This window comes from Taeniopygia guttata, chromosome Z (assembly GCF_048771995.1).
Source record: "Taeniopygia guttata chromosome Z, bTaeGut7.mat, whole genome shotgun sequence".
Lineage (NCBI taxonomy): Eukaryota > Metazoa > Chordata > Aves > Passeriformes > Estrildidae > Taeniopygia > Taeniopygia guttata.
In genome coordinates, this window is record NC_133063.1 from 14548612 (window position 1) to 14567938 (window position 19327).

General features: G+C 39.7%; 1 protein-coding gene across 3 annotated transcripts in view; it reads left to right on the forward strand.

Moving 5' to 3' along the window:
* The window catches only part of PTCH1 (patched 1), a 73165-nt gene that overhangs the window by 14196 nt on the left and 39642 nt on the right, over window positions 1–19327 (forward strand). For all 3 annotated transcript variants that reach the window (XR_012052767.1, XM_030257442.4, XM_002194181.7), the window contains exons 3-7: window positions 15087–15276; window positions 16493–16562; window positions 16675–16766; window positions 18198–18396; window positions 19035–19156. Coding sequence is in view for 2 of the 3 variants with exons in the window: in XM_030257442.4 (XP_030113302.3) it covers window positions 15087–15276; window positions 16493–16562; window positions 16675–16766; window positions 18198–18396; window positions 19035–19156 (673 nt within the window). In the remaining variant the exon portion in view is untranslated. The remainder of the gene's footprint in view (window positions 1–15086; window positions 15277–16492; window positions 16563–16674; window positions 16767–18197; window positions 18397–19034; window positions 19157–19327) is intronic.

The following is a 19327-nucleotide window of genomic DNA, read 5'->3' on the forward strand; positions in this document are numbered from 1 at the left end:
ATGTTTAAAGGTTTTACTTATATGTATATTTGATTGTCATCTTTCAAGAGCCTGCTATTAAATTCAAAATCACTGGAGACCTCTGTTAAGTTCCACTTGACAGGCATCCATCCACAGCATTGCTCAGAGTTGGTGCTCCTTGATGAAAAGCTTGTACATGAAACAATCCCTGCAGATTCAGTGCATAAAATTCCTCTTAGCTGTAAGAGTTTTAATAAAGGTATTACCTGTGACCATTCTTTGGTCATTAAAAAGGTTGAGGGTGAAATCCTGTATTCACTGAATGTGGTGGCAGAACCTGGATGACTTTAGTGTGACCAGGCCTTATCCATGTACAAAACCAGAGCAGGCTAGCAGTGTGCCCATATGTTAGCCTCTTCAGGGAAGGGAAAGAGAAGCTCCTCCTGTAGAATTGGCACCCCTCTAAACTCTAAGTGTATTGTTGCATGGTTCCTTCTGCCTTCCAGACTTCAAAGGCATTTAATTTACTCAAGGCTGGAGAAAATTAATCTTCATTGTTATTTCCAAACTTAACAGTGTTGCCAGTGCCCTGCCAGAATGTGCCCTACAGATCACTGTTTAGAAGGATCTGTTTCTTTCTCTGTTGGAATCTGTATTTAAACTGGGCGGCGCCTGGGTTTTGCCATTGTCCTCCTCTTCTGAGCTTTGAGTGTCATCTTGTGCTCTGGGGATTTGGCTGCTTATGAACAGGGTTTGAAGGCATTTCTGTAGTTCTGGAGAGCTTGCAGATTTTGGTACAGAAGTCCTGGAGTGAAATAGAATAGTTGAAAGCAAGATCGCTTTATTGTTGATGCTGCTGCTGCTGAGCAGGAACAGGGAAGTGTAGGTAAGCAAGAGGTAACTCAGCTGTAGGGCTGGCTGCTACTGAAGTTGTGGTGCTATGTGGATGTGGTGGTGAGTGGTTTGGGCCCTACTTACTACCAGGTCTTGCCACCTGCTAAGTGGCCTGGTTTTATGTTTATTTGCTTGTTTTTGTAGAGAGCTGTCCTTCCTCATTATTTATCAGCAGACAGTGGGTGCAGAAAAGAATGAACTCTAAAAGCCATGGGTGCTCGAGCTTGCTTTCAGCATAGAATGCATTAAGGTAAACCTGATCTGCTCACCCTGAATCTGTCGATTTTCATGATTTTTTTTCCCCCCTTTTTTTTGTGGCAAGAGGTGGTCCAAGCCCTGACATTACATAATATTTTCAGCGGTGCCCCAGAAAGTCATAATAAGATGTAGTGTACACATGTAACTGTTCTTGACCATTCAACAAATTTATATCCAAGTGAATGTTACACTTACACGTAACTGTTAGGAGGTTCCAAAATATGAAAGCTTCCAGATGTATGAACCAACTGATCTCTTTATTTAGATTATGCACCACAGCTGATGCCTAGATTACTGCTGGCTGGACAAAGCTATGGGAGATTTGTCTGGTTTCCATAATGCCATGTTTATATTTCAGTTGGATTTTTCCTTAGGAACTGACCTCCCTATGACCTGTTGGAACTGTGTCCACTAGGATGCTGGTTTTGATGTGTCTGCAGCTACTTTTCTTTTGGTGTCTAATGGAAAATGTTCTCATTTTCACACTCTTGGACTATTACGCACAATCTTTTTAACTTAACTGTGAATTACCTGCTTCAATCTATAAGCACTCAAGTAAAAAAAACATGCTTGTAAAATTCTCTGCCCCATATCTAGCTTTTTCTTCTGATTGGTTCAAACAGTATTTTGGTTATAGATCTTGTTGGGCTGTTACTTGTCAGGTGTTTTCTTCTGTATACAGAAAAAAGTCCATTCCTTTTCACAGTGCTTTTTCTGGTACAGATGACAGTGTGTGTATATGTGGCTCTAGCTGCTCTGTTTCAAGGTTCAGCAGGACATGGAGTGCAAAATTTTATCAAGAAGTTCACTCATCTTTATATATACTATACCGTTATATGCATTTTCTCAGCCATCCTTATTTTCTTCAATCTTTGTCTTATTTTCCTTCAGTAGTTCAGGCTTTGGTTCTTTTAATTTCTCTGATCTCTGCTGCCTTGTAATATGCAAGAAGTCATGCCCCAGTTATGTTTGTGAGTTACTCTTCCAGGAAAGACCTGAATAAAACAGTGAAACTTCTTAAGGTCTGCATTACAGTTTTATTATAAGAATGTAGTCACCTATCAGAGTTCAGAGAAATAAAGATGCACAACATTCATTAATACTTAAGAAACCACACAGTTTTCTGCCGCCTTCTGTTGATTCTTTGCTGGAGCTGCAGATTCCCAAGATGGTGCCTCATGACAGAAAACTCTGTGCTTTAAAACGTGATATCTGTGCTGAGAATGTGTGCCATGTTATAATGGCCCCTTCATTTCTGTGCCCATGAATTAGAGAAAACGGGAAAATATCTTACTTCAGTTTTGCATAATCTGTGCTATTTTATTATCCACTCAGATTGTGCCAAATATGTCTGATGAATACCATATACAATAAATTATGTTCACCCTTGCTCTTAATTGAGTGACTCTTGACTTGGAGTAGTTTTTCATTGTACAGTACAGTAAAATAGATAGAATGGAATTGAAAAGAGTAGTTTCTAATTCAAAATTTGAAAATAAAACATTTTTCTTTATTCCTTTTTTATTGTGCAAACTTAGTTTAATATCTGTAAATACAACTTACTTGTTCTAGGTTTTGCTCTGTTATTTTCATTTACTATCACCTCAGTTACTATAAACAGACTGATTTTGGCAGCAGTAGTAGTTTCATGAGGTAAAAAGTTCTTTATGGAAACTGCTGACCATATATATGTTTTGATGTATGGAGAATTTTAGTTTTGGTTTTTAGAATTAATATCCTGGCTTTAACTTCTCCTTGGTTTTGGGAAACTTGGTTATTTCAGTGCTTGAGCAAAATATACAAGAGGTAAGGGAATGAAGAGAACCATAATCTGGTTCTTTGTTCAAAGGTGCTGCTTCTTTAGAGAATTGTACTGAACTTAATTCCAGCTTCAATTATACAAGTAATCATTGTGTATTTGAAACATCTGTATTTTGCTCATGTGGGACCACATATGCAATGTTGTACACCCATACACCTGAAGCTGAAGCTCAGTCCTTAGACTGCAATACAGTCTTCTTTTATTAACAGTGAGATAAATGGTAAGAAACAGTCTTCTCTTGTTTACTGGTATGATGCATTTCTGCCTTTCAGTCAGTAATCAAAAGTTAAGTGCAGCAAACTAGAAATGAGCACTGTTGAGTCAAGTTGTATGATTTTTTTTCCCCTGTTAAATCATTGCTTAAGGGTTTCTGGCCCCTAGCTCAGGAATCCTGCCCAAAAATGCCAGATGTATTACACAGTCAAGTATTGCAATGTAAATAGTGTTCTGTGCCATGAGAGCAGGGTGGTCCATCTCCTAGTGAAAAAAAAAAAAAAAAAAAAAAAGCAGAAAAGGGGAAAATCCACATGCTCTGAAATAAACAGTAGTTGTAGTGTTATTTCTGGTTTTGGCTGCACAACCAGTGTTTTGGAGCTGAAAGAACACAGATAAATTAGTGCTTTGGACTAGCAGAGAACTGAAACTGAGATGCTAGAAAGCAAGATGTGTCTTGGCTGAGGGTCTATAATGTAGTCAAGCAAGCAATGTAATAAGTAAAATATTAAAGTAAAGGCCATTGCTGACAGGCAAAAAGTGTTACTTTATGTTATTGTGAGCAGCAATCTCTTGCACATGGAAGCAGAGTGGACAAAGAATGGAAAGTTGGGAAGGCATAGACATAGGGATCTTCTTGACCTCATGCTGTGAGTGGGTATGTTACTGGATCTTCTGAGCATAAACATTGCTGAGCTGTTCTTGTTTTTAATTAAATCCCTTGGCTGTATATTAACAGGGACTTACTGTCCAATGAGCTTACCTTATTCAGATGCGGTAGTGGATATAGAAGGTTTATTTGCACATTTTTCTATTTTGTGTATGAACATGCCATTTTATAGCATTTAAAACTAGTTGAAAAAAGATTCCACAAATCTAACCTGAAAGGAAATGGCTAAAGGTGATGCCATAATCAGATTTACATTTTGGTTATCTGATAAATCTGTGAACTACCATAGCTTGCTTGGGTGTGTGCAGAGGAGAAGGGGACTATAGGAACTTGTGTGCTAAATTGTATTTAAATAGTTTAAGGAATGTAATCCCAATGCCGATCTTGGTGTAGTCTCCTCAGTGTGATACTCAGTAGAATGATGAGCTTTAGGGACTCAGTTAAACTCCTTTACTCCTTTCCTGCTGACACTAAGCATTAGAAAAAACCCTTATTCATTACAACTTTATTTTTTTTTCTTTCTAAGTTACCTTTTCTGTAATGATAAAAAAAGTACTTAAAGAAGATACTTTATTACACCAGTTCTTCTGGTGAGTATCTCCTTTATCTTATTTGCCTCTCAACATGGGCCTCATTCTAATTTCATTTACACCAGTCTTCACTAACTTTTCAAAGGGTTCCCATAGTTAGAAGAGAAGCCCTAGCTGTTTAGAAGCTGATGCTGTTTAAGCAGTAGATAATAGAAAATGTAATATTCTAGTGGAAATTATTAAGATCAAGAAACAAAACCTGAAACATGTTTAGTATGACTTCCAACTGTAGATAAAAGGTAGCAACTTGAGATAATTGTGAGCAGGTGTAAATATCTATTAAACTGTTCTTTCTAGAGATTTGGGGAAATAGGATGACCTTTTTCTTCTTTTTTCTGTCTTTTTTTTTTTTTTTTTTTTTTAAATAGGCTACAGTTTCACATGGCTTGCAAAAGAAATCTTTCTCCCTTTTTGTTTCCCACACCAATTGATTTATCATTTTGCTTGCAAGCAGACTTAGAATGTTAGGGCAGGAACACACTCACTTTTTTCTCGTAACTTTTTTGTTGCGGACCGAAACCAGTTGACTTGAATAAATTTTTCTGTGGTCTGAATGAAGCCAGCAACGTGGAAAAATCTTGCCATTCAGAGCCTTCTGAATGTACATTTCAGCCACACAGTAAGCTGTATTGGTAGGCAGTGGACTGCTAAATACAACCATTTTTCGCAGCAGAGAGTTAGACAGGTGATTAGCATAATTAGCACAGAGTAGGCTATACATATGGTAATGTTAAGTGTGTAAATGCCAGCTGCGGTGTAAAATTTATGTCAGGGGTCGACAGGGCTGTGCGAAAGTATTGTGTTACAGCTGCAGGTCAAAGCCTCCATTGCTTTAGCCCCTTTTCTCTTGTCGGTGAATGCGCTAAACAGAAGAGAAAGACAGAAATATAACAGATAAGTCTTTGATTGAACAGCCTGGTTCTGTGCGAGAGGGACTTCTCTTAAACCGCCTGCCCCCCCCCCCCCAAACTCCCCCAAAACTACACATGCAAAACAAAAGTCCTGCTCTTTCATTATAGATTTTATTTTGCATCATGCTAGCTATAAAAGTGTTGCAGTCTTTGAGTGATGTTTGATCGGATGAGAGGAATCTTGCAGGGGGAGGTGGGGGAAGTACAAGGTGGGTAATTATGCTTTAAAGAGCAAAAACAAACAAAAAACCCCTTTAATTCACCTTCTCCTTTCTTCAATCCAACCCTCTTTTTTTTTTTTTAATGTCTCTGTTACTTACTGCACTTAGGGGGGTAGGAATTAAATAGTCTTGAAGGTGACAGCATTAAATGTAATAAAATCTCAACAGTTCAACAATCTTGGAGCTGCATGACTGGTTTTAAACTAAGTGCCAGAAGTTCCTCTGTGGTTTTTGTGTGTGGGTTGCTACACATATTCCCTAGGTTCCTCCCACCTCCTAAACCACTAAATTCTTTATAAATTAAAAATGACTAATACAGGTTTCTTGTTTAAAAGGAACGCAGCATTGAAGGGTACACATATTTTTATGCATTTCAGGGGGAAATCGGTAAATCTTTTTGTTGCTGTAAACTGTTCATTCATATATTTCACTTGCAATTTCCTCCTTCCCCACCCCCACCCCCCCCCCCCCCCCCTTTTGTATTTTTTCTAGCCGGCTATAAGAAGTGGTGGTGTTGACAGAATATAGTTCACACCACACTGACCTTGTGATGAAACTTCCTCACAGCCGCAGGAGGTCCTTATGAATCGGCCCCTAATCCAGCTAATCCCGCTCGCAACAAAATCGTGAAAGTGGCTCCCAGCGATGTGTGTTTCCCTGCGCAGATGCCGCGGGAAGGAGCGGCATGGGGCGCGCACCGCGCCGCGGGGCCGGGGCTGCCCTTGGTGCGCCCCCCGGGCCGGCGGGGCCGGGGGTCCCCCGGGGCAGGGCCGGGGCTGGCGGCTCCTGGCAGGGCTCCGGTGGGACCCCGCCGTGTGCCCCCGCCGAGCTGCCCGCTCCCCTCCGCCTCCTCCTGCCCCAGACCTCGGAGCCGCCGCCCACGGTCCGGAGGGTCCAGAGGGAGCGCGGAGCTCCGCACTGGGCTCCATAGGGAAAAGCCACCAGCGCGGTCACAGTGGCCCAAATCAGAAAATACAAGCCATGCTGAGGGGTGTACTTGGCCATTTGTTTGGCTTTTTTTTTTTTTTTCCCGACCGTTCGTGCTTCAGCGTAAACCTGGCTATATGGCCGCAGGCTCGGAATCTCCGAGCGCATCCCGCGGGAAGCGGGACGCGCCCTGTCCTGCTCGGTGTGGATGGAGAACGCCCGGTGAAAAATGGGCCTCCTGACAGATGCAGCGCGGCCGCGGGAGCTGGTGGCCAGTAAGAAATATCGAGGTGGGGGAAGCTGTGACAGGCAGCAGGTTCGGTGCTGGGGGGAGTGCTGACCTGACCTGATTGTGTCCAACAGTGAGAGCAGTTCTGCTTCAGTGCAAAGCCATTCAGAAGGAAGCTGCTTAGGCAACAACAGATGGTACAGCAAGCAGCTGGTAGGGAAAACTTGAAAGGAGCTGTACCCTGGGTTGTAACATGTTCATTCCTTTCATTTTTCTGTGTTAATTTTGCCATCTCCTAAAAGTGCTATTTAGGAACTTGTATCCTCTAAAAGGTTCTGGATGCTGTTTGCGTTGCTGTTTGCTGTTCCTCTAAAAAAATTGCATCCAAATTTGGTGCTACTCCATGTACAGATGAAATTTGTACTATCCCAGGAGTACAGATGAAAAGACCTAAAAATGCTGGTTTTAACCACGCAGGAAAACAATCACATATTTGAGGAAAGGGCGCTGAGAGGTTAAATGAAAAGTTTGGCCTAGAGGAAAGCTGACTGCTGTGGAACAACACAGCAAATTGTTTATAACATATTACCCAGCAGAAGCTCTTATTTAACAGAAAGCAACATAAAGAAATTATATTCACCTGTTTGGAAATCTTTAGCTTTAGACCTTGAAGCCCTTTACATACCTTTTGAAATCCTTATCTTTAGACCTTGAAGCCTTTACGTACCCTTCTCAGGAGAACTCCCCTAAACTTTGCCACTTTTGTGTACAATTGAGGATTTTTGCTTGTTATGAAGTGTGCTTGGCTGTTAAATTACTGAAGAATAAAAGTTCAGCTTGCTCCTCATGGGTTATATACTGTTATGTGATCATAAACTGTTAGGAGAATTGCAATAATCTGTTGTTTTAACTGCTGAAGGCAGTCTCCTTTATATCTAGGAAAAAGTAGAGTCTAAGACACTTGCTGCTATTCCTTTGCTACTTGAGCCATAAAATTCAGTGGTTGGGCTTCTCCATTGAAATCTATGGTTTAGTGGTGATGTGAAGGGACCATGTCTTTGGAAGGAAGTATAGTTTGCTCTCTCTGCCATTCATTCCTCAGTTTCTTTGCTGGGTTGGTCAACAAGGATGCCCGTTGTGACAGTGCTGTTTTATAATGTGGACACCTGCCCCATAGGAAATGGACTGAGACCACCAACTCATTTCACATAAGTTAGCAAACAGCTGTCAGATGGTAAACAACTTGTGGTCACTATTGTTCCTGGCTGGATTAGGAACAGTGACCCAGAGGTGAACAGCTCATATCCTGTTACCAAGGACATGTGTCGCAGCTCAGTAAGCAGCCGCCGCATTTTATGTTTAATTGAAAAGCTTGAATTGTGATGTATGAGTTTTGTATATTATTCTATGTTTCAAAGCTCATTTCATGTTGGTTTTGCTTGTTTTTCTTAAGTTTGTACTGTTTAATTTGTTCATTTTGGTGTGCTGTTTTTTTTTCCCTGCACTTTTCCACTCTCTCGACAGAGATGGACACCAAGCAAGAAATCAAAATATCTCTTTTTCTTTAGCAATCTATCTGTTTTACCTAATCAGAAAGAATATTTTTCTGGCTATAGGCAATACAGATGTATACATGTAAAACTGGATTTTAGCTGAATTTTAGGAAGAAAAGGTTTTAGTTCCTAAAATTGCAGGGAAGGTTTCCTACTACAAGTGGCAGCAGCTGTTGTTGGGCTGTCTTCCTGAGTATGCAGACAGCTTTGTGTCCTTGTCACAGCTCTAAACTTTATCATACTGTGACAGAATGAAAAGGCAACTTTGATGTGTGTTTTTATTTTTTGCTATTCATAATTGTGTCAGCATTAACAAAATTTGTAACAGCAACACTGGAGCCATCCCCAGCATGTGTAAGGAGTAACTTAACTCATATCATATGATGGCTTGAGAGATAAAAAGCAGCCTTTTGAAGTGCTTTGTTTCTTTGTTAGCTAATTTTTTTTTTGCATTTGTAGGTTTTTATCTCTGCCTCTTCCCGCCCCCCCCTCCCCCTGCCTCCCCCCTTTTTTAAAGTGAAAATGAAGAGCCTGGTGTTATCTTTTTCTCAGTGAGATAGAAATGGTTGATATGATCATATTGCTTTTACATAACCTTAAAGTCTTTGGCACTAAAGAGATATTGATACTGATTATATCTTCTCATTGGGATGTGATGATGTTCTAGATGGTGTCCTTTTTTAGGACATAACTGGGGCGAAAGATAAGAGCAGTGTCTACATGTATGTTGGGAAGGGAGATGGTAGGATGCAGGCTGTTTTAAGCTGGACAGGCACAACAGCTGCTCCATGTGTGCTATGCAGATGAAGAAATGTGTATTCAGCGAATGCTGTGCAAGAAAACCTAGACAGACACAGTATGCAATTTCTTACTGCCTGTAGTGCAATGCTGGCAGAGACCATGATTAATATGATATTTTTTTATTGAGCTGCTGTGCAGTCCAGTGAATGACCATGTAATCTCTTTAAGATGCTGATTGTTAGCCACTGTGTTCTAGCTCTTGTAAGCTCACCATTTCTCAACAGATTTTTTTGGTAGCTCAGTTTCATTCACTTTCTGTGAAGTCTTTATTTTTGCATGATGTTTTTATTATAATATAATCCTGATGGATTTATGATAGCCATCTTTAGCATCATTAGATGTATCAGTATCCCACAGTAGCTAATACATTCAGAGATCAACCATGTAAACCAATAGCAATTGTGGCTCTACAAGCAGAAGTTGTTTTAAAAGTTTAAAGAAGTGGACATTCCAACCAGTCCCATTTCTGCTACCGACAAAACTTGGACTTCCAGAAGGTGTTTTGCACTTTCTTGCAGCAAATGGTTTTGCCTGTAAGACCTAAAGAATGATAATTCTGAAGAAGGTGCTGTCTTCCCTGCTCTTCTGTCAGGATGCTGACTAAAACTGTCTGTGTGCAGAAAAACTATATTCTGTTGCTGACAAAGAACAGCACCAGACATGCTCAAACATCCAAGAGAACAAGAAGACAGAACTCCCTAGAGAGCAACAGGAAGCTTTAAATCAAAAGGCCATTATTTTTTTGTGCCCAGTAAGAGACAGGATAGTCTTCATATCTGCTGTCAAACTTCAGCTCTTTATATCAGTTTCTTTATAGGAGGTTTCAACCCTTTGTGAATAGTAGTTGGCTACTGTGTTTTTTTCTCATAAGGTCTGTGTTCTTTATCAGTAAAAACGGAGATTGTCGCTGGTGCCATTAGCTACTGCTTACTGCCCTGTGGCATGTGTGACTGCTTGTGATGGTGGTACCCAGTTAGGACAGGGAGGCAGAACTGTGTCTCACTGGTTTATCTTTGTACCATTGTGATGGTTTGAAACTAGCTTCATTGCTTAGTGTTTGAGTAACACCCGTATACCCATGTTACAGAGGTGCACATGGGAACAGCATTCCATGGGGAAGTGGAGTAGAAGAAAGCCCATAGAAGCAGTCAAAGCTAAGGGAGATGGGCTGTGCAGGGTGTCAGGAAGAGAGGTATGAAGTCCCTTTCTGGTTCCCATCCTGGCAGAGAGAGGGTGCTGCAGGGTGAGAAGGCAAGGTGGACACTGGATATCTGTTCTTCGTGTAAGTCTAGCATCTTTCTCTGTACACTGCTGCTTTTTGGGTTGCTTAGTGAACGCTGAGACCCAGGTGAACACGTTGGAATATTATTCAGTCTTCGTATGTGGCCACTGAGTTGTAAGGGGATTTTATCTCCTGTACCTCCTGCAGTAGTGATTACAGGTATTTCAAATGGTAGAGGTTCCCTGCCTTGGCTATTGCCATAAAATAAGCACTGCAAGGGATACGTGTCTATACTCCTGATTTATCAAAAGGGTTAGCATCTTTCAAAGAAATAAAACAAAAACATGGTTTGTGTGAGATGTTCATGACTATTAGATGTATGATTCTGTTGCTTTGAGTTTTCACTGGCTCAAGTTTGCTGAATTGATCTAATGGTACACATTTGTAGTCCTGAAAAAAATTGAAAAGTTGGTGTTGCTCAAACAAAGCAGAACTGTGTCTGCCCCTCAGGTGCTCAAATGGAAACACCTTGAGGCCCATAGTCTTCAGAAGGGAGGTTCTCCAGAAAATTGTGTACCTAAAATTTGTCTGAGAATTTAGGCTCCAAAAACCAATATGTATTTGTGGGAAACTTGGCTTTGGTTTCTCAAAGTCTGTCCTCCACATTGGTAGGCAAACTTTTTTATCCCAAATGTTTGTCTCTCAGGAATGTTCTTTTTTAGAGAGCTTGCTCTCTACTAAGCTACTGGTTGCATGGTTGTGCACAAGGTAACTACTGAGTGGTTAATAGAGGCAGTGTTCATGTCCAAGAAAAATAAAGAAACCTCAGGCTATGTGATGCAATTCCAGTAACCTGAAATGAAACATTGTAAGACACTCTGAAAAAATGTTTCATGCCTTTAGAGCTACTGGACAGTACATGAATAAGCAGTGACTTCTGGCTACCACTGTGATGGCTTGATCTTGCACTGATCTCTAAGTGTGACAGAGGTCAAATTTACTCCTCAGGCTGCTTGGTATGGAAGGGACTGCAGTGATGGATTCCAGACTTTGTAAACATGTTAATATAATGCCATGTAAATTTTGACTTTGGTTGTGAGAAAGGTGTAGACAAGACCGACATTCTCAATAGAATGAGCACATGAGCTGAATGACACAGGAATTTCAAAATAGGTCATTGCAAGGAAATGTGTCAAAAATTATGCCAGTGAAAACAATCAGTCTTATTCTTACATCACTGAAGGGTACATCAGTGTTATGCACCAGTTTTAGTGCAAATTACCTTGACCAGCTTCTGTTCCAGTTGGTGGGGAGGCTCAGGAGGAACAGCAGTTTCATGGTAGAGAATGCTGACTTTTTGAAGGCAGATCTGGAGTGTTCTAGCAAAGAGCTGAAAGGGAAGCCTGTGGATATCAGAGAGGGTGGGGAGTAGGAAGACATTTTCCTCTTCTGGAAAAAAACAGCTTTTTAACAACGACTAACTCTCAGCAGTAGAGATGCTGTCAGTTACACTCTTTCATGTTGAGCAATGGCCTTCAAATACATCTTTGAGAATTAGAAACAGATACATTAAAAGTGAAATAATGCCAGGACACTGGTACTGCTGCTTTGCTGATTTTTTGGGGTTTTTTCCCCCCTTAAAAAAAAATTGTAGCTAAATCACACAGATAGCATGGTATCTCATTTTTAGTAGGCAGACACCCATGACACTGCTGGAAGGGTAGTGTACAAGCCACTGCACTGTCTTAACCACCAGTCATGAGACTCTGTGTTGACCTGTTACTTAAATAATCTTTGGATTATGGGATTGTTTACCACTAACTCAGCCATCTATGTACTTAATAATAAGGAATCATGTAATAAAAGACTAGAATGCCATCAAGTGGCTTTTGGTATATCAAAAAAGGACAGTGATATGTGGATTTTTAATAAGAATATTAAAGTGAGATGGTTTTGTCCATCTTTGATATGAAATAGAATTGGAAATATGTATGTCATACATAAAATTTGTTAGTAGCATTTTGAGTGTAAGATGTTGTTGCTACCAAGCAGAAGAAAATGGAATTCATAAAGGAAAAACATGAAACACCAGCATTTTGTTAATTGTTTGTATTTTCCTTTATATTATTTGTCCTATGCTGTGGAAATACTATCGTGGCTGATATGAGGATGGCAGGCTCCAGTGATCTTTGCAAACTTTTAATTGAAATAAATTGAAGCGTAACTGGTAAAAATTTCCCTTTTTTTGTTTTTCCTTCCCTTTTGCTCTCTTTTACTTCTAATATGTTGAAAGACCACTGATGTGTTCACTTGCTTCTGGTCTGTCCATATGTTTTAACATAACCTGGCTTTGTAGATGAAAATTCTGTCAATGTACATTTATGATTTTTTTGTACCTGACTGCTACATTGTATAAAATATTTGCAATATTTGGAGTTACTTTTACTATGTTTGGCTGAAGAAATTTAGATAATGGGTCCAACAAAGGAATAGTTAAATGGTGTAATGCCTTAAGAAGAATGCAAAGCAGATCTGCTGCTGGGTTCTGGAATCCATGCTCAGCTTCTTGGGTGGTTTTGCTACTCCTGGTTGAAATGTTAGAAAGGGAAAAACCAGCTTCTGTTCTGATGACTGACTTGCACAATGCAATTTTGATTAGCTAGATCTGCCTTGTTCAGTGAAGTTAACGTGACTTGACAGGAGCTTGATTAGGAAGGGATCATCTCTGTTGATAGTAAACAGTTGGTCACTTTCAGCAATGATGGGAATGACGCCCTTTGTCTTGCATGAAGTATGATTTGTTGGTTCAAGTTCTGGTTAAATTCAAAAGGAAAATGTGGGTGGAATGGGAGAGTATGTAGTACCAGGAGTGGAAGTTTATGCTAGACTCTCCAGTCCTCATAACATTGGGGCCTTATTGTCTTGACTGGCACTGAGAGACAAAAGGAGAGAGTCACTTTGTCTTTGAAGCACTTGCAGTGTAAAGGGTTGTGAAAGAAAGGCCTGGTTACAAGACATACAGTTTAGGATAACTCTGCTCCCTCATTTCCCATATTCCTGTAAGATGAAGTAAAAGTCAAGTATCAAGGACTACTGATTGGTGGAATACTGTGGAAAGACAGAAGTGAGGATAAATCTGGGGCTGATGAATGAAAGTATTTTTAGAGTTTAAATCTTGATAAGAATTAACAATAGCTTTTTGTTACCATGCAAATGCAGTCTCAATGATAGTATGTCCTGCCCTGTCACTGTAGTAAGAGTGATGTAAAAAAGTTCTAAAGGGACTCTAGGCAAAAAGTTGTACTTTGATTTGTTTTGTTTTGCGTACTGTGAGCTAGTCTCTGTTCCATAGTATAAAGGAGGTAATCCCACATGTGACAGGCTGAAAAAAAATTGGGTGTGTTGTGGAAACACTTATTTCTTCAAAGAATTCTTGAACAAGAAATTAAGCAATGCTTCGTGCCAGAATGTCTGTATGGTTTAATTGTTGAGGGTCTCATTCTGACAGCTTTATGTATGCAGGGGCCCAGCTTCTTGCCTGGTGGTCGTTTTAGCCCCAGGGGTGTTACGGGTGGGTTGAGGGCCCAAGTGATTGAAAAAGTATGTCCCAGTTCAGGCTCAGGAATCTCATCTCCCACTCTGCCAACTGGTTATGGATCAGTCTTCTGTTATGTGACCTAGGAAAAAATAAATATATACACTTAATTTCTGTTCACACTGTTGCAGAGCTAAACTTTGGCACTAGTTCAGATCACCAGTGTCAAGCTTACTAGGACTGAGAAAAATGTAACAAATTAGACCAGATCTGTAGCTTGGATTTACATTCTTGTCTTCCTCATCTGGATGTAGTCTTGATTCAGCTAATAGGCTGAATTAATTGACATTGCCTCCCACATGCGTTGGCTAGGGAGACTACAGCTGAGGTTATATAAAGTATATGAACTCTAGCTGGCTGGGGTTTTTGTAGAAGGGAAGACAGTTTTCCATTCTTATGCAACGTTTTCTGGCAAGGCAAACTGTGTATAGCTCCCTCTAGAGCCTGTCGACTCTGCAGTCTCCCTCTGCCTCTTTTTTTTTTCCCCTTTTTCTTTTTCTCTTTTATTCCCCACCATGTTTTAATATGGAGCACACCATTTGGCTCAAGTTTGTTTAGAAACAGATGTTGCACATGAGCAACCTCCAGCACATTAAGCCAGGTACTGGGCCACTTGGGTAAATTAGCTGTAGACAGACCTTTCTGCTACATCCAAACTGCATCTCTTTATATGAACTTGGCATTTTTTTTTAATTTAAGGCTGAAAGAAATACTTCTCCTCACTTACTCCTTCTCTTCTAATTTTTTTTTTTTAACCAAAGAGAAATATTTGCTTTTTATCTTTGCCAAATTATTTAGTAGAAGAGTGTAAATTGAAGCCATTATATTGAAATGTGCTTTTGGAGCAGACTGTATATACAAGTGTAAGAAATTGTAACACAGTATTTCTTCTGGTCTGTCAGGTAAATTTTTTTCTTTTTTTCTTCCTCTTCTTTAGTTTTTACACTTGGGATATTGGTTATAATGTAGAAAAAACAGAAGATCCAGTTTATGCATCAGTATTTCAGTACAGTAGCAGTAAAGGTATTGTAATGAGGAATGTGGGGTTTTTTTCAGTGATACTAAAAGCTGTTCTTAGTTTTAGAATTACACAGTGATCAGTTTGAGAAAGAATAGGCCCTGCACACAGTCAGGGTTTTCTGGCTAGAGAGTATTCATCAAGAGAAAGCAGAATAAGCAGGTACTGGCTAATGCAAAGTCCTTAATATTTATCCATCAGTTGGTGGACGAGTGAGTCGGGAGTTAAATTACACACGGCAGAAGATTGGAGAAGAGGCCATGTTCAACCCTCAGCTCATGATCCAGACTCCACAGGAAGATGGTGCTAATGTACTAACAACAGAAGCACTCCGACAGCACCTTGAGTCTGCACTCCAGGCCAGCAGAGTACATGTCTATATGTACAACAGGTGAGTGGGAAATCAAAGGTTTTCTTGATCATATGTAGTACCTGAAAAATTGACACATGCTTTCCTCAATGTGTTTTTAAATGGTTAGCACTTCTGTGTCTTTAAATGGTTAGCTGTGATAAATTGGCATTTAACAAGTAAGATGGGACAAGTGGTATTACCTGAGGCATGCTAGAGCATGCAGCATTTCTTTAGGTAACGGTATGATGTCTGTGGTCTTAAATGTAGAACCTTATGGATAGGATTCTTTACATTGAAAATCCTTCCCTATTAGAGTTGAATTCACTTGCTAATGTCATAATGAGGCACATAATGGCTGTGAACAGTGGCAGAGGCTAGTGTTCTTCCAATAGTTTGGCTGTAAAGGGAAATGCAGATGTGTTGGAAATGTCTGTTTAATAACACAGACAACAGACTGTGCCTTAAAGAGTGTCTGTGGCCCCATACTGATGGTTGGCAGTTGTGTGTTATCCAACAGAGAAAATAATAATGGTGCACCTCAGGACCTCAGAGAAGTACCAGCACAGGGCTAGAATGTCTCCCTGAAAAATGGTTCTGCCAGGGTTACTACTTACACAGCGATGTGCCTAGGAGTGTTGCCTGTGAGGCACAAAGCTCCCTGTCTTTCAGCAGATCTTTCCAGCACACGCAGCTGGCTCCTCCACGGGTACTGCTAAGGCTCCAATTGACTTTTACGCAGCTCCTGCCCTAAGTCATTAGAAGCCATGGTAGTGGAAGTTGTATTACAGCTGAGATAGGAAGGCAGGAATCTTAATGGTTTCTTTTCTTCTGCGTGTCTTGGTCCGCTGACTATATTTGAGTCCTCTAAGCTGGAGGTGGCTTTTCTCTTACTGGTGTCACCAAGTAATACCTTATGTCACAAGCAGTCTCATATAAATGAGACTGACAAAAATACAAGATGTATTTTTGTCCCATTAACCTGTGTTGACTAGGCTGTATGTACAAAAGCACCTCCCTTATTTTGAATGAGTTTTACAGACAATATGGCAACAACTGAAATAAAGAAAGGTTGTTTTTGGGTTTTTTTGTGAGGTCTAGTATATCTATTTTTAATGACATTTGCCTTACTCAATGATTTGCTTTTTGAGGCCAGTGTGTGTTTATGAATCACAGTTTTTAATGTCTCTTACATTTTCAAAATTACTTCTCAGTAATTGTGCAAGAAAAAAATATTTGTCCTTCATATTTCTTATAGACAGTGGAAATTGGAACATTTGTGTTACAAATCAGGAGAACTCATCACAGAAGCAGGTTACATGGACCAGGTATGTGTAGCAGGCATTTAATTACAAGGTTTGTCTATTTTCATGATTTAGCTTGTGCTGCATTGATTATATTCCTGTGTGACTGTGTTTTTCCTCTTTCTGATTTTGACAGATCATAGAATATCTTTATCCTTGCTTAATTATCACTCCTTTGGACTGCTTCTGGGAGGGAGCAAAGCTACAGTCAGGAACTGCCTATCTATTGTAAGGATGTTTTTTCATAACTTTCTGGTCTAAATGTTTAAAATTGTATAACTGTGTACAGTGTTTCAGTTTCATTTCCATTGTTTATTCAGATTCTGATTTAACAGAAGAAATAAAATATGAAGTGTAGTGTATCTGAATAGAAAATACACATGGATTTTTTTTTTCATTTAACAAAAGGTTTACCTGTTTCTATGAGATTATTTGTAAACCTCAATTTAAATACTTTTTTATTTTTCCTGTGCTGCTACCATGCAAATTAAAATGTAAATTCTGAGTTGGAATTTTAAGAATTTTATGCTTTGCTGCTTTTTTTTTTTTTCTTTTTTTTTTTTGTATCCCTGGAACAAAGTTGTTTCTGGTGGATTTTTTTTTTTTTTTTTGGTTGTCTGGGAATTTTAGACCTAAGAAAATGTCTTGGGTTAATTCCCAAGTCTTCCTGGGGAATAAAGAACAAATCCTTTGCTTGAGAGGCCATTAAAGAAACCATATAGTATCTTTTATGGGTGGTTTCTTGCAGTTTACGAGTGTGATATTAGATGCCCTGAATTCTTTAAAGAGTTAATTGTTAATCTGTGCAGGCATTTTCTGTTAATTATGCAAGAGTTAGCATTTGAGTTATTGTTTCTGTCCTGGTTTGCATGTCTCTGCAAAAGCAATTTGCAATGGCCATCTCCTAACCTTTAGTGTACAATTTTAGATGGGGAAATAAGGGGGTTTGTGTTTTCTGGTTGGGAGATTCAGAATAATGACTTAAGCCTGGTTAAGCAGATACAGTGTGGTTTGAAACCACAGAATAAGGCAGTCAAAAGCCTTTCTGGTCTGTCAACATCACAAATTCAGAAGTGGGGGGTGGGAGACGTGACAGTGATAGTGGTGACAGCCATGGTAGCAGGAAGGCTTGATGGTTGATAGTCAAGCTGCCAGGGCATTTGAAGGAGCACAGTATTGTTACAGATAAACAAAGATCAGTTATATTGATTGATTACATTTGCAAGATGATTATTAGACTAGCAAGAAGTAATCTGATACTATGAGAAAGGCTTTCTTTCCTCAGCCCACTCTCTTCTGTCCCTTTCCCCTCCCCCCTAATTCTTTGAAGCAGCAGTTGGCTGCTTTTTTGTTATTTAGGTTCTTGATAATTTGTTTTGCTTTTTTTGTAAGTGAAAGTATTTTTAACCGGTTTTACAAGATAGCTTTGTAAGAACCAAGTATTTTCGTCCAAATTACAGCTGGGCTTCAAGAAAACTACATAAACAAATCTAATTAAAGCGTGCCTTACATTTTATGAAACAGCCTTACCAGAAAAGGTTTTATCTTGTAGCAGAAAATAACTCAGTTATTTGTTCAAAAATGAATTTTAAGGTATGTTTATTTCAGAGCTTTTTTTGTCTTTTTTCTATGTGTCCTTTCTCCTGGTTGCTCTTGCAGAGGGAAGCCTCCTTTGCAGTGGATCAACTTTGACCCCTTAGAATTCTTGGAAGAGTTAAAGAAAATAAACTACCAAGTGGAGAGCTGGGAAGAAATGCTGAATAAAGCCGAGGTTGGTCATGGTTATATGGATCGACCCTGCCTGAATCCTGCTGATCCCGATTGCCCAATCACAGCTCCCAATAAAAATTCCACCAAAGTAAGTTTGCTTGTCCTTGTGCATGTCTTTTCAAGGGAGGCTGGGGGGTGGGGAAGGTTGGGGGGGAAGGTCAAACAGAGTAGAAGAAAGTACCATTTTCTTCCAAGCAGTATATAGCTTGTATTCTTGCATGATGTCATTTTTCTGTTCCTGTTACCCGCTGTTATCTCGCAGTCATGCATTTTGCCTTGTTGTGTGATGCAATGCTTAATCCTGTGCATTTAGAGTGAAAGTACAGTTGTCAGCTGTTGCTGTGGCACTGCGGTGGCATTTCAGCAAAGCAGTGCCTCAGACAGACAATAGCCACTGCTGGAACACAGCTGCTGCTGCACCCCCATGCCATGCAGAAAAGCCTTTCCTCAAGTAGTGCCAGTTTTGTTGATTTTTGTGATGAAGTCAAAGTCATGAGCCTTGAATTTATATATCCCTTTATCAGTCACATTATACTTTGGGGAAATTGCCACCTGGTCAACAAGCAGCTGGGTGATTTTCTAGCTTCATTTGTTCAATGCCTTTCTTCTAGTAGACTACCCAGAAGGGCTTTAACATCCATGTTTCTAGTTCACTGGGTGCTGAATTAAGGTACAAATTTATAAAGTTATGAATCCTATTAACTGCTTCTTTACAACTTATTCTAGCCTCTTGATGTAGCCCTTGTATTGAGTGGTGGATGCTATGGACTATCAAGAAAATACATGCATTGGCAGGAGGAACTGATTATAGGTGGTACAGTCAAGAACAGTTCTGGTAAACTTGTCAGGTAAAAAAAAAATTTAAAGCAAATGTCAGTTTTAATTTGTAAGGGTTAATTTTTTGGGACACAGTAGGAGGATGATGCAAACTCTATTGCCCTTAATATGTATTATAAATTTCACTTCAGGGTGACACGTCTCAAAAGAGCAGAATTTAAAATAATGCTTTGGATGTTGTT